General features: G+C 33.6%; 1 protein-coding gene across 1 annotated transcript in view; it reads right to left on the minus strand.

The window, feature by feature from the left end:
* Positions 1-13059, minus strand: part of amon (prohormone processing protease amontillado) — a 123939-nt gene extending 110880 nt beyond the window's left edge. Inside the window, exon 1 of the mRNA XM_088261216.1 lies at positions 12713-13059. Within this exon, the coding sequence (XP_088117342.1) occupies positions 12713-12880 (168 nt within the window). The 5' untranslated portion in view covers positions 12881-13059. The remainder of the gene's footprint in view (positions 1-12712) is intronic.
* Positions 13060-17163: the final 4104 nt, after the last annotated feature.

Raw genomic sequence — 17163 nt, forward strand, 5'->3', positions numbered from 1 at the left:
AAAACTGTCATAATATAATTTTTATGTGTTTTTGTTAATAAAATACAACTTAGTAGACTCAAAAATCTGTGTTTGATATAAAATTAATACGTAAATTAAAATGGAGTTCTACAAATTAAACGCCAAATCAATAAATAATCAAAAATCTGTGTTTGATTTAAAGATAAAATGCAAAAGAATTCAAAACAAAGAAAAAAAAATTAATAATATAAGTTATCGTAAATAACTTTTATAAAATAAACCTACAGGGTGGTTTAATAGTACCAGGAAAGCAGAAATTTTAGAGTATTAATTTCCGCAAGTTTGACCTAGATATCTCACTAGGTCAATTGTTACGTTAGACAGCTGCGGCATGCACTCAAGTATGCACTGAACGACTGCTGAGCACAACGTAGAATATATTTTCCAATACAGACCACTTCTCGACACTTAAGAGCAAAACTATACACGTTAAAGGAATATTGGATTAAGTCGACCTTAAAAGCAACAAAGTGTCTTTTCATTCTGTGGATTTAAGGCGTTCCTTTTAACCACTTAGATGCGATAACGTATAAAGACATAAATCGACTTTAAAGACAATTTATTTTTTCAAGACTTAAACTCATTATTATTTAAATTTTGTACTGACATTTCTCGGTTGAACTGTATTTTATGAAATAAAATACAATAACATCATATATAGTTTTTTTTCACATCAATTTTATTCGACCAGTTACTTAAATTAACCAGTCAAGTAAATTGTTGCGGAAAAAACTATATATAGATGTTATTTTATTATATAAAGTTCATTATTATTGAAACTTAGGATATTGACATCTCAACACAGGTGAAGAAGAATACGGAAGCATAGGTATTTAAAGGGCTTGCGACCTGTCATAGGCTGGCTCAAGTGGTCAATTTAAAAACGTGTAACATTCATCATTCTACACATGATTAAAAACCAAACTAGTCAATTTTTTACAACCAGGAACACCTTTTTTTACCACAATGGCAGGGCTATCTATTGAACATAACAGTTACACACGCAGTACTTAATATTGGTCATGGCGGACAGCGTGCTACTTGAGAGCTGCTTTCACTTAGGATTGACAATGTTTTCAATTGAATCGAAGTTAAAAAGATTTTCAGTATTTTTATTTCTTCACTAGCATCGTAGTATTATGTTAATAATAAGTGCTTATTATTTCTATTCCTTTTCCATTTAACCATATTGAGTAAAAAGCTACGTAATACCGGGTACAGCTTATTAACCTATCAAATCTTTGTTGAAATCCTGGCCTTTTTATCTAAAGAGAACAAAAATAATTAGGGTGGGCCCTATATTATATCGCAGCTTAATTTTATTTAAACGCAGGTAACATTTGACGTCATTGAAGTTTTGGTTAAAACACCGTTATGTATTGAAAAAATAAGTTTCTCTACGAAATAAATATGTATATGATTTTGAAAAGAAAAGAGTTATTGAAAAATAAAGAGTTAAAGAAAAATGGTAAAAAAAAATCAAGTTTACATATTTTTTAATTGAATGCGGAAAGACGTCTAGCCCCTAGTGCAGCCGGTCGTGTTATGAATGTATGCGTTCGAGATCTCAACCTTAAACGAAACTTCTAAACAGCACGATAACAAACGTTAGAAAAATCTGGGAAAATGATTTGCGCCCAAAGGGTTGAATATCAAGTGTCTTTTCCCACGGACACTTCGCAGAGCCGCAGTCTCTAGGAAGAGATTTGCATCTCCAATTGTCACTAGAAATCGGGAGTGAGGAAGCAGACCTGGAATACAGAATGGGAGACGTGGGGTGTAGGGTGTAGGGGAGAGGGTAGAGCGGCGAGTGTGCAAGGCTGGAAGGGTAACAGCAGAACGTGAGAGGAATTCACAACTGAAACCATTTTAAGTGCGATTATCGCATTATACTTCGTTACTATTCAAAATGGGTACACAGATATTAAACTATTAAATATAGGGTAGACCAACAAGTCTGTTCTCTATCTTTAAAAAAAATATTAAAAAAAATACAAGATACATATGTAGGATTTTATTTATTATTTATTTTTATTCAAAGGAATAACCTGCAAAGGCTTTGCTTCTAGGGGCTTGTCTGCAGGTCGGCTGTCCAAACTTAAAACCCAGTAAGGGATATTTTTTTGTAGTACTTTTTTTTGTTGCATTTTTGGACTAAGTAGAATCTACTTAGTCCAAAAATACAAAAAACAACGTACTACCAAAAAGAATGTCCCTTTCTGTGTTTTGAGTTTAGACAGCCGAGGTATGATAGTAAGAATAGGGAGACTGTGAAAAATACATCTCAAACACCCAGACATATGGAAAATAAACCTTTCGTGAAGATTTTTAGTTTTCATAAACGGCTTTCTTTTCTTATTTAAATAAACGCTTGTTCACAAGCACGTTTTAAGTAGGAGGCATTGTAAATAAAAACTGTTTTTTTATTGTGTATGGAGCGAATGTTTTGCTAGAATTTTTACTCATGAATTACAAGAAATTATAGTAACGTTAAACTTAAAGAGTAAATTTACTCACGATTAGGTATAGACTATAAAACTTATAAAGTTGAAGCCTAAGTAGGTAGACAGATAATACAACGCCACAATGAACTTGTCTTTGCACACGATTTTCGTCTCCTCCACATTCATACATCTTCTCATACAAACTCCCCGATTATTCCGACTCCTGGCCAGACCACGCCCAAGTATCTGAAATACTTGGTCATGCCAAGTTTTACTTGGTTTTCTTCTACTTCTATTATCATGATATATTGGGTTTCTTTCTTTCTTTGATATATTGGTTTTCTTCGCCTTCGTAGTGTAATGGTCAGCACGCTCGGCTACCGTTCTGGAGGTCCCGGATTCGATTCCCAGGGGGGGTTAAATAAATATAAGTGATTTTTAAACTCTAATATTTATTCAATACAACCCTGGACTGGTACCTGAAGCGGAGGGCTGATCATCTTTCCTTCATGTATAAACGATCAAGATAACACTGCGTTATACCCTTATCCGCATTAGAATGCGGAAAAGGGTTTATTATTATTTATTTATTTTTCTATTATCAACCACATTCGCTTCATAAATTTGTTAACTATCCTTTCTTCACTCATTCATTTCACATGCCCAAACCATCTCAACACACCTTTCTCAATTTATCGAAATGGTTTCGAAATTATTTCGATAAATTTCTTTTCTCTGTAATTCAATCGCAGCGAAGCGCCTTTGAGGTCTCATTCCACGAAAATGACGTTCCATAAATTATTCAATCATAATATTATTAAAAGCAATATTGTCGAAACAAACCTGCGCTTAATACGTTCTACGAATTAAACACGGGGCGTGTTTACAAACGCGTGTTCAGTGGGAGGCATTCGTCTCTACTAAAGACGCAATTGGCAATACGCATTGTTTTAGCACCACAAAAGCGTGGTGATAACCACGCATTTGGGGTGAATGAATGTCCCGAATGAATAAATGACCGAAATATCGGGACATTCATTTTCAATAATAGATATATACCGTAGAACGGGGCTACTTGAACTTTGATGTGTTACTTGAGCCCAGTACAAAAAAGATATTTAAATCTGTATTTGGTCTACAATAATGAACGTATCGTGACAATAAGTGTCACCTGTCAGGGAAACAATGAATCATGTCGATACGTTCATTATTGTAGACCAAATTTTTTTTGTAAAAAATTCAAAAAAATAAAAATTTAAATTCAGATAAAACAATAATTAATAATATACTGTTTCAAAATACGTCACCATTATTATCAATGTTTCCTTTTACAAAAAATGTTGTTCCTCAACCCCCCTACCTATATTTATTAACCTATATATACACCTAAATATATTTTTATTCGTTAGTTTTAATTTGTACCAGAAGATGAAAACAATTGTCGTTTTCGAAACTAGTCTCGAATAAGTGTTTAATTTTTAATAAAACACTATCTCAATAATCGAACAATGACAATTCATCACATATTAGATGTTTAAATGACCGCAGTCTGTTTCCATCAGCTGACTATAAACTGATAGCCCGTGGATGCGTTTGAAAGAATTTCGTTATGTTTAAAATCAGCCGTTAAATGTGAAATAAACACTTTCAACCTTCCTTTTGAACGTTTCAGCAACAAAGTGTTCTTCTATCTCGTTTCGTACAAGGTTTCAGATATTGCCAGCTCATGAATTGAAAGGGATAAGTGACTTCACAATCCCAGAAAGTGGCATAAATCTTTTTATGCACCGTCATTAAATGTCCACGCTTTGTGACATATTGAATTCTTACAAAGTTTGCGAAAAACCTCGGATATCATCCTTTTTGCTGTGAAAGCACCCTTAACACTTTTCAGTACGAAATATTTTCAAGTAATTTTGTAAAATACTCATATTATTTACAATATTTTGATTGTCCAAATACTTGTTAACAAATTCAGGATTCGGACCTCACACACTAATAGAGTTTCCGCTCAATAAAAAGCTTCTTTTCATCTCACCAATAGATGTCTCTAGTGAAGTACTAGTGATTCAAGAACAATGTTTCAAAATTTTCTTGAATCACTAGAACAATGTTTCAATATATATAACTTCCAAGAATTTGAGTAGTGTGGTTGTCAATAATGGGTAAATTGGTGAATGTTACTCGTGTGTTAACTGATCACTTAAACCAGCCTATGACGGTCGTCAGCCACGTAAATGCCCAGGCTTCCATATTCTTCTTCATCTTTGATGAGATGTAAAAAAATAATACTCATATTATGTATTTTTGTTAGAATTAAACCGATATAAAGTATAAAGGGACATCGATGGTTGCTTAGCATTGGAAGGGACAAGGTAGAAAGTGAATAAATTAAAGTCAAGGTGTAATTATCTTTTTGTAAAACATTTAAACTGTAAATTGTTTTTGTATATCCTGTGTGTTATGTTTATAATATTAAAATTTTTAAAAAAAATATTAAAAAATAAAAAAATAATATATAAATTGTATTAACATGCTAGTATTCGGCTCAACACAGGCCATGGCTAAAGAGCCGTAATACGTATAAAAAAAATAATAATAATAAAAAGATAAAGAAGGCTTTACAAGAATGAGAATGTAAACAGAATGTCAGAATTTCATTAATTGATTCGGCAGTTACTTTGTGGTAATATCTATCCAGTTTTACTTGGTAAATATAACTATTTCTTTAAATCTATTGTGACACCTGTTTCGATACATTCGTATTATTTTCAAACACCGTATGTGAAGCTTAGTCTAAATTTTACTGTTGTGTTCTCGGGACTTTGACTTAGTTTCACATACGGTGTTTGACAATGATTGCGCAATGCATCGAAACACTTGTCACAATAGATTTTATGATAAAGTGGTATTTACTAAGTAAAACTTAAATTAAGATATATATATATATATATATATATATATATATATATATATATATATATATGTATATCAGAACATAAAACTTTGATGTATCGTCCTTCAAGGAAATTCCGAAAAACGTAGACCTCCAGGCAGAGCCCCGAAAAAGTAGAGAGATAGCTGGCAATCAATATCTCAAGAGAAAAAGGCGATATATAGAAAGATGAACAAGAAGAAAGTAAAAATAAATAAATACACTAATAAAAATTTACGATTTCCTTTTTATGCAACACACGTCGGTGAGCATTCACAAAAACCACGTGCGTCCTCCTACGTCGACCGACAGAGGAATATAAAACGTGCGAATTACGAAATCTGTTACAGTAACCCCACACAACACTCACACGGGCGTAGTCTTTAGAAAACAAACTATAACAACTACCGCTGACCGCAATCAATATAACACTGAACACGCTTGTCGTGATATATGTCTAGCTAGCAATACTCGTGAATTTCATCATCATAAACTTCGTTTTTTATATGTATGCGGAAGGTGCGCTTTGCACACTTAACGAGATGACGGTAGTACGCGCCTACCGCGAAGTCGGCAATCAATATGTCAATCACTTCATAAAAGCGAGTGCAATTTTTTTGTTTGGGATTTTTTACAAAAGACATGTATGTATGTATGTATATATTTTAAAAAAAAATTGTCATCTCATCAAAGATGAAGAAGAATATGGAATTCTGGGCATTTGCGGGGCTGACGACCGTCATAGGCTGGTTTAAGTGAAACTTAAACCACTTAAACCAGCCTATGACGGTCGTCAGCCCCATAAATGCCCTGACTTCCATATTCTTGTTCATCTTTGATAAGATGTCAAAAAATAATATAAAAAACAACTGTAATTGGAGATAATCCAGATTTTGTGAACAAGTATTTGGACACACTCAAAATGTTATATATTTAAATATTTATATTTGGCTTATTTAATTAAAACGTAGACTGACGTCATAAATTAAAATGTGCTTTGTTAAGAAGTTATATGTCTGGGTCCTCTTCAAAGTATTCACCTCTCCGACGCACACACTTATCCCAACGGTGTTTACTCTTTTTGGAACAGTTCTGGAATGCTTCTTTTGTTGTATCTTTCTCTTCTCTTTCTTTCAAATTCTCTTTTTAAGGGTCTTTTGAGTTAAGGGAACAAGAAAAAGTCAGTACGAGCGAAGTCAAGTGAGTAGGGCGGGTGGGGAATAACAGTAACTTGAGTTCTAAAGCCTGAATGGGCTAAAGCAGATGAAACAACAACGGTGAACAATGAGACAATATGTGTTTGTCCACGACGCTAAAAATATCCCTTAAAGACCGAAAAAGGACTGTCTGGATAAGGGAAAACACCAAGGTGACAAATCGCTCACTCTTTTCAACAACGTCATAAATCAAAACTTGATTTTTCGAGTTTTTAGAGTTTAAAAATATAATACAATGTATTAAAAATATATATCAAGCCAAAAATTGAACTTTTTACTGTGCAACAGATCTTTTTAGGTAAAACCTAAAGGCTTTTTCTCCATTTGAAAATTATTTAGATTATTTAAAAAAATAATTAAACAATACCTTTTCTTCAAAATGCAAAAACAACACTTTCTTTCCTGTAGCGTGTAAATATTAAGTTAAAAATATGCAGCTTTTGCTAGGATATAGTACATTTTCTGAGCATTCCGAAAACATGTACAACTGAAAATTGACGATTTTTTATTTATGACGTTCTTGAAAGGAGTGAGCGATGTATGTCCACGACGCTAAAAATATCCCTTAGAGACCGAAAAACGAATGTTTAAATAAGGGAAAACACCAAGGTAACAGATGTAGCCCAAAGGATCGCGGAACAAAAGTGGAACTGGGCAGGTCATGTGGCACGTCTGTGTGTCATGTCTGAGGATAGATGGTGCTTGACTGGAGGCCTAGAACAGGGCGCAGACGCGTTGGTAGGCCCAGACAAGATGGTCTGATGGCATTACGAAGAGAGTCGCGTCCAACAGACAACTGTGGAAGTCCAAAAAGGAGGCCTTTGTTCAATACTGGGCACAAGAAGAAGGCTGATGTAAGTAAGTATATTCACGATGTGTATTTTTAAATAAATTTAAAAAATTTGGTCCTTGAAAATATTAACAATAAAAATTCTGTATATTTTATATAAATTATGACTTTTTACATATTTTCAAAGTTCAGAAGATTTCATGCGTCACCCGATAAATATATTTTTATTATACATTGATACGTCTTCAATATTCCGTCTCATTTCCCATTTTAAGATTGCTGCTTTGTTCTTTGTGATTTTCATTTTAAAATGGCCAATTTGCGAAATCGTAAATATCCAGTTGAAAAATCAAACAAAATGTCCCTCCAACAATTTATTCGAATGAATTGTTTTCTGATATTTTTCCAGCGTACCTTAAATACTTAAGATCAATATTTAAATAATATTTTCTCTCCGGCGGGTATAATTTTTTCTGATATTTAAAAACTGATTTAACTGGACTCCTTCCATATATATTTTTTTAATTATTAAATAAAACATAATGGTTATAATGTAACTAAGAAGCCGTATTTAACTTTCAGTAAAGAATATATGTACAATATATACATGAATAATTATATATGGAGGAACACCAAAGAAAACTTGTCACAATCAAGTATTTCAAATACTTGAAAGTGGTCAGGTTGGGGGTCTAAATGGAGATATAAATGTGGAAGAAGGGAAAATGGTTTGCAAAGAGACGTGTGCTATTTTATTTTCTCTGCCTACGTGGTGGCGTAATGGTAAGTTAGCTAGCTGTGTGTTCATTATCGAGCTTATTTCTAAGAAGCAATATCTTCCAAAAACAAAGTGGTTGTCCAGCTCAAAGTTTGATTAATGTAACTAATCTAATTAAAGTAATCCGATGAAGAACATTATACAGCCGTTTGGAATTAGAGGGCGCATATTGCTCGCATATAAACAACAAAAAACAACATAAATTTCAATGTATACTAGTGTGAATCGAGAAATAATTGCAACATTGTATTTAAATGATACTGTAAATTGATGAAAACAACGAAGATAAAGGAAGTGGCATCAGGTAAGAAGTGCGAGAGAGAGGTAGAGGAACCGGAGAAGAAAGATGGGTTTCGAGGATAGATTGTAATGTTCCAAGTTATCTTATAACTTCTATAGACGTATCAAAAACCCTTATTCGCATCCCAATGGTGCATCATATAAACGCAGTGTTATCTTCATCGTTAACACATGGAGGAGAGGTGATCAGCTCTCCGCTTCAGCTATCAGTCCAGGGTAATATTGAATAAATATTTGAGTGTAAAATCACCAAAAAGTTTTAATTTTTTACATGTAGATGAAAACATCTGTCAGTTTTCGAAACTAGTCGCGTGTAAAGAAATAAAACTCATTAAATGGTATTTTACAAGTTTTAATACCATTTAATGCCGAATCAATAAATAATAAAATCTCCAATACTATAGACGTTTTCATTCAAACCCTTCCGCACCCGATGCACCCAAATTTGCAAAGGGCACTGCATTATATAAACGCAGTGTTATCTTAACCGTTAAAACATGAAGGAAAGGTGATCAACCCTTCGCTTCAGGTACCAGTCCAGGGTAATATTGAATAAATATTAGAGTGAAAAAATCACTTATATTTATTTGACCCCTCCCTGGGAATCGAGCCCGGTAGGGTAGCTGAGAGTGCTGACCATTACACGTATACTACACCGTAAGTAAGTCGTTTCAAAATGTGGACAGTAGCTGCCAATGGCGAGTTACTCTCCCGTTCACCCTACCCTTATTTGCTATAACTTTCTTAACTTATTGACCTTTGAAAGGTTTCCAATAACGGAGCATCATTTTGTTTGTTTTATAAAGAAAATTCAGAAATGTAAAAGCTCTTCAAATAGGTACAGTTTTCAATTTACTTTTTACTACAAATGTCAAACAATAAAGTACGAAGTTGTTTCTCTGAAAGATTTCTCTCGATTTCCAGGAACGTACGCTGCCTGCCTTGTCGAACTTTGTACGCTGACAAAACTTTGTTCAGATAGACTGATCACGGATGTTACATTTAATATTACTGGTTTAAATTTAATAAATTAATATTAAATGTTACAGGTTTAAATTTTTATTTTTAATATAAGTTTTAAGAATAGTGTATTTCTTAAATATAACAAATTATCAATTTTTAATAACTGGAAAAGGCACAAGGAACCAATAAAGAAATTTCGAATGGTTTGACGGCTTTGTCGCTGATTTTTTACGAAGCATTTTTATCAAAAGGCATAATTTAATCATAAAGTTATCTTAAAAACTCATTGTAAATTTCACAATTTCTCAGGCAGTGGATTAAAAATTTAATAAGATTTATAGTTTAATAAGAAAAGGTTGAGTCGTTGAACGGATTTAAATTAAAGTTAACCGTGAAAGTTTTTCAGCAATGTGCCGTAATAGATGTAGAGGCGCCGCCGCCGCCGCCGCCGCCGCTACCCCGACCGGGGGCTCTGTCGGCCAGCCGGAACCTAATTAGGGGATATGGAAAAACACCATACCCGTCGCTTTAAATTAAGAAGTCTTAAATTCAATTCATTGCCCTCTTTTTAATTACGTTCGCCCGCGAAAAGTGAGAATTACGGATTTAATAATAAATTAAAGGATTCTATGTATATATATATATACATATATATATATATATATATATATATATATATATATATATATATATATATATATATATATATATATATATATATATATATATATATATATATATAATGCATTTATATAATATATATAAAATCGTCAATTTTCAGTTGTGCATGTTTTCGGAAAGCCCAGAAAATGTACTATATCCCAGCAAAAGCGTCATATTTTTAACTTAATATTTACCCGCTACAGGGCAAAAAGTGTTGTTTTTGCATTTTGATGAAAAGGTACCTAAGTATATATATAATATTTTTTTATATTCAAAATATTTTTCGAATGGAGAAAATTTTATTTTATTTTTAAACTTTAAAAATGATCTCCTAAAAAATCAAGTTTTTTGACATATGACGTTGTTGAAAGGAGTGAGCGATATCATCAAAATTTAGTTTGCTTCCATAGAAATCTCGAATACTGCGATACCTATTGCGTCTAAAATACCGGCAGTGTTTTGTGACCTATTTTATTAATATTCCTAGCTTTATGTGTAAACAGTGAATACAGTCTACGACGGATTGTAGGTGGTTTGACTCTGTGAACGAAGAGATAAGGCAACTGACGCAGCAACCCATGGTCACAACTATTGCCAAGAAAAGGCTATTCAGTTGGCTAGATGCTAGATCATACATTCCGCATGCCTCCCGAGAGCGCCATCAAGCTTCCCACTCTAACAAGAGGCCAGCTTCTTATTTTAAGGTTGTAGTAAAAGAAACATCTATAAGCCTGATTACAAAATGCTACACAGATAGGTCAAACCTCAGACGTGGTTTGGCAGCCACAATTTTCCTAACGTAGCAAATTTACTTCCATCAAATTACTTACGATCCAAGAATTCATGTGTGCTCATATAAAGAATTTCTAATAAGACAAAATTACTTATATGCAAATAGATTTTGTAAAACTTCTAATTTTATCCAAACGTATATTGTTTTTGTTTATTTTATTTTATTAGATTTAATTTTTGTGCTGACATTTCTTGGTGGAACTGCATTTTATATAAAAAACATCAAGTATTTTTATAATTTTTTCCACATTATTTTTGTTGACCAGTGTAGTATCTTAATTTTATTTTTACTTTTTAAGTAAAATCCTTACTAACTAACACGCCGCTTCTCCGCAGGGGTAGACAGAGACAATAGAACGCCACACCAATATGTCTTCGCAAACAATCTTCGCGTATTCCACGTGCATACCCCTAATTCTTCTGACTCTAAGAAAAATAATATACCTTTGTTGGTAATAATAATAATATACCCGACCACTAATAAAAATAATATACCTTTGTTGGTAATAATAATAATATACCCGACCACTAATAAAAATAATATACCTTTGTTGGTAATAATAATAATATACCCGACCACTAATAAAAATAATATACCTTTGAAAATAAATGTAATCGAAGAATATTCCTACTAAAAATATTTTATTTTAATATTCAACAGTTTGTTAATATTGCGGTGGTTAGTTTTGGTAATTGCAATACTTTTTTTTTAAATAAGGGGCTCAAAAAAAAATACGAAAAATCGTTTTAAAAAACATATGGTAGAAACGTTATAACGAAAAGTCATTATATTTTTACCTACAAAATTCTATTTCAATTTTATACTATTTTTGCAGTCTTAGCGGCTCTTTACTGAAAAGAGGAATCAAGTTGTGGTAGAGCGGGCTCGAACTCAGAAACTCTGACTCGGAGTCCGCGACACTAACCACAGGTCTACAGTCCGAATCAGCTTGTATTTTATACCAAAAAAATCATAAAACTTATATATACGAAAATTTCCATCCAATTAATTATTGTTGTATTTTCAATGCACTGAATGCGTCGTGCCATATTTTTTATCATAGATTTGTAATGACAAGGAGGAGGTTGAACTGCTTATAAATATATATATATATATATATATATATATATATATATATATATATATATATATATATATATATATATATATATATATATATATATATATATATATATATATATATATATATATATATATATATATATATATATATATATTGATTAATTACTTAATTAAAATATCGATTAAGTTATTTTTTACGATGGTACGTAATTACTGTATTTATCAAATGACTACTTTGCCCGCGAAATGAATTCAATATGGAATTCAATTTCAAACCGAATTAAAAAAAAATACATTGATTCATATTATTTATTTTCCAATATTGCTTTCAAAATTACGTAGTTATTATATTCTCCAAATGAGCGGCAATTTAAAAGTTTTTTTTCGTATTCTTTTATTTCATAACTCATATAAGTGATATAAAATTACATTATAATTTTGAAAATTGTGAAAGGTTTTGTAAAAACGTGTTTTTATTATATAGAGAAATATATAAAGCGCTAATCAGGTGTTGTGCGTTATCATTTCACGTAAACAAACGTCCATATTGTTGTACGGAGTGTTGATTTTCAACGTTACGAGTACGTAACAATATTTATATAATACGCTGGTCATGTCGTAATGGTGCAACACTCTTGAAGGGTTCAAAACGAAAAAAGGATATTTATCAAATAATATGTAATGCCAACTGCATTTTGCACATTTGTTTATGGTTGATGACTTACCGGTCCGAGGAAGTCGAAGCCAGTCCTAGCGGCCACCTGCTGCGCCAGCGGAGGCCCTCCTGCCTTCTTCAGCCTCACCAGGAACGAGTTGGTGAACAGGGGGCCCTTGGCAGCCGTGAAGGAGCAAGCCACCAGCGCCGTGGACATCGTCAAAAACCACCACATCATCTTGGAGCAGAGCGAAGGAAAGCTCGCCGTCGTCAGAGTACGAGACCCCGACTAGATTTTAGTATCGGATTCTCGACTTTTGTGAGATGTCACGACCCGATTGTCTCGTCCTGTCACTCGTGCTGGCTGTGCGAGGTTCCCCGCGAGACTGTGTCGGGGTTGGTGGCTCCGACAGCACTGAGCAGCCGATCACAAATGCCCCCTACCCCGCTCTACCCATTCACGGCGTGACGTCACTACGGGGGGCGCCGAATTTTCTCCCAGCGCTGGAGGAAGATTGCGATATTTTCCGGCGCTATCTGCCTGCGCTGTAAGCAAACTGTTGTGGCCGTAGATGATAGGGGGGTATTGATTTTCCAGCGCGCTTGCGCACACATGTCTGACAGGCTTGTATGTGACTGTATCCCGAAGGCGAGTACATCCCAACAACAAAAAGGCACTTCCTCAAAAGCTTCCAAATATAATTAAATCCCCCCTTTTCCGAATTGTTTCTCTTCGACCCCTTTTCCGACTGGGCAGAGGGCACTCACGAAGGCTTGTGGCTTCGGACCTTGAGAGGTGACTATCACACTGTATGAGCGAGTCTGCGAGAGAACTTATTTGTTGACTCTGTCGTACTGTTTACAAGTATGCGTTGAATTACACCTGTATGGTGTATTCAGCTACATCTGTATGCATTCTAATACGTGTGTATGCGTTCAGCTACATATTTATGACGTGTTCAAGTTCATCTGTATTCGTTCAGGTACATCTGTATGATGTGTTTAGGACACATACATGGTTGACATATACACAGACACACGCGAGTGGGTGAAGTGTTTTCGTACGTGAGGCACGTATAGAATTTCTGGATGATCGACACTCTCGGCCTAATCCATGTAGCCAAACTTCTATACATCTAGTAGATATGTGCTGGATAAAACGCCGCTCGGCCGTTATACCAGAAACTTTATGTGCGGAACAAAAACTCTGCCAAGAAAATCTGATCCTTCATTTGATCGTTTCGCGGGGAAATGGAAACGATTTTTAAACATATTTTACTGCCACATTTAAAATCAATCCTCTTAGCAGAAACAAAATGTGGTATTAAGAATAAATGTGGACCATTTCCACTAATAAAACCACTTTTTGAGTTTATTGATATAAACACGACCGGTTTTGAGAACTACATATGTTCTAATTTACTACTAATACAATCTCTCCGTTTCTCTGCAGGGGTAGGTAGAGAGGATAGAATCCTATACTCTTCGGTCCTGACATACTCGTACATTGCTAGCTTCTTTCACATCCATACATCTAGTCATAGGTACCTATATACCCTCCGAATACGTGGACTTTTGACACCACTAGATTTTAGGTTCTGATCGATCTGTTTATCCGTTGTCCTCGTTCTGTTTGACAAATATACTTTCTTAGCCATTCTAATCAACAGGTGAAAATAATAACAAAAACTACGGTTTTGTTTTTTCTGTCTTTGATGATAACATCCGTAGTTCTCAAAACTAGTCGTGTTTATATAGAATTAAAGAAAGTTGTCTTATACAATTGATTTATATTTAAATGACCATGTTCTTCCACAAAGTTGATGCCGAATCAAAAATGATAGGTTACCTACCTCTAAAATTAACAAATATAAGATATCATCGTTTAAGTAAAACAACAAATATCTGTTTACAATAGACATGGCGATCGAATTAAATAATGACCTCTTCGAAATAATTTTGGTTTTTGGATTGACAAATTAGTGGTATACGAGGTTTTGTTTTAACACGGGGGATACGTATTTATTAATTTTACCTGTGGAATAGAAAATCTAAAATGAAGCGTAATACGAGAATTACAAAAGGAATCAAATTACAAATTTTAAATGAGATTCGGTACGATAAATTGTATTCAATTAAAAGTTTACTAATTACGTTATATTGGTTTTACTGGTAATAACACAGATTTCTTGAAAGCGGAAAATTTATTATTATTTAAAGATATTTTAAGTGAGTAGCGTAATATTTCGCGTAAATTGCAATGACGTCACGTGGGACGTTTCGATGCACAATGTGGACTAATTATATCGCATGGCTAGCGATACCCGTTCCAAGTATTTCGTACAATTGGCGGGAATGGTTTTACCGGTATCGAACCAACTATAATAATATATTATTAGATTAAAACCAATATTTTTAGCTTTTCCACTTAATTTTTATTTGACCAGCGACCGGGTTTCGTCGTTACCGACATCATCAGACTGGTCGGTAACGACGAAACCCGGTCGCTGGTCAAATAAAAATTAAGTGGAAAAGCTAAAAATATTGGTTTTAATCTAATAATATATTAAAAATGCAATTCCATCACGAAGTGTCAGTGGATAATATAAGTCAACTATAATATGTTGGTTTTCGTTGGCCAAACTTTCCCAATGAAAATGAAGAATTAAAGTAATAATTTTTTGCCTTTCATACACACAAAGAGAATCTAAAAGAGTGCGTTGTATCCAATTTACTCCGAAAAATCTTCTTCAGGCAGGCCTGATACTGCGCTGGGATATGTATTTCACGATATCACTTAAACCAGCTATGACGGTTCGTGAAGCCTGTAAATACCCGCACTTTCATATTCTTTTTCATCCCTGTTGAGATGTCAAAATGTAATGAATATATATCTCTTACCATAGTTGTGAAACTCAGATTTATGAACAAGGATTCGGACACACTAAAAATGTTATTCAAAAAAATTCCTTTCTACAGTAGTTTAAAAGGTAAACTTCAATATATATTTTTCAATATACACATAATGACAAATTTAATTGTTCAATAACGTATCCTCACCGTCTATGGTATTCCCATGCCAAAGGCACATATTACAACACTTGTTTGGTAAATTACTTATTTATTTGTCTTTTACAATCATGTATTCTATGGCCGCGTTCCAAAAAATTGTAGTAATAGGGTGGTTGTCAATAATGGGTAGAATTGGTGAATGTTACACGTGTGTAAAGTTATCACTTAAACCAGCCTATGACGGTCGTCAGCCCCGTAAAAGCCCAGACTTCCATATTCTTCTTCATCTTTGATGAGATGTCAAAAAATAATATGAATATAACTCCTGTAATTGGACATAATCCAGATTTTGTGAACAAGTATTTGGACACACTCAAAATGTTGTAAATAAATTATCTGGTCAAATTATAAGCTTAATAATAAAAATGAAAATGGTATTTTCTGGCGTTTCTCATGTGTGTGATTATAATCTAGGATTCGGACCTCACATACTAATATAAGAGTTTCTGCTTAGTAAAAAGCTTCTTTACATCTCACCAATAGATGTCTCTAGTGAAGTTCTAGTGATTCAAGAACAAGGTTTCTAAATTGGTTCATATATATAGAACTTCCAAGAATTTGAGTAGTGTGGTTGTCAATAATGGGTAGAATTGGTGAATGTTACACGTGTGTAAAGTGATCACTTAAACCAGCCTACGACGGTCGTCAGCCCCGTAAATGCCCAGACTTCCATATTCTTCTTCATCTTTGATGAGATGTCAAAAAATAACATGTATGAAATGATCACTTGAACCAACCTATAAAAGGTTCTTGCAAATACCCAGACTTCGACATTATTTTTCATCTACGAGTAGGTATGTTCAGATGTCAAAATATAAAAGGGTTTTTTTATGTTTAAAAATCTGATTATTTTTTTAAATAATCTCTCTCACTCTAATATTTATTCAATATTACCTTGGGCTGGTACCTGGAGCGGAGGGCTGATCACCTTTCCTTCATGTAACGATCAAGATAACACTGTGTTTATATAATGTAATGTCCTTTGCACCGTCGGGTGCGAATGAGGGTTTGAAGAAGATTTTTTTTAAGTAAGGTGTTGATAATGATTACTGAATAATAAAGCAAAAATCGTTTTAAAAATATATATATTTATTAGTTTATTTCACCAAGTGCGCTCCTGGATCAATACATTTAATAACTAAAATGTTCAATATACAAAAACATGTTGGAAAGTGTATTACAATATCAATACAAAAGGTTTTTTTTTCACTAAAATAATTTACAAAGGCAGTAAGTAGTGATTGTAAAACAGTAGAAAAAAAACCTAACAATAGTCTCACTAGCCTGCAGATGGACTAACCTCATTACACCGACTGTCAACATAATTTAGGATAGCCGCAAGAGACCGGAATAATAACGGATTCACAATTGCCTTGATCGAGGCAAGAGCAGATACTTCTAGAACAAAATCTCGACTTCGAATCTCTGAGATGAAAACTCTCCAATCTA

This window comes from Brachycentrus maculatus, unplaced genomic scaffold (assembly GCF_059751285.1).
Source record: "Brachycentrus maculatus isolate JH-2025_06_01 unplaced genomic scaffold, ASM5975128v1 h1tg000152l, whole genome shotgun sequence".
In the NCBI taxonomy this organism is placed as follows: domain Eukaryota; kingdom Metazoa; phylum Arthropoda; class Insecta; order Trichoptera; family Brachycentridae; genus Brachycentrus; species Brachycentrus maculatus.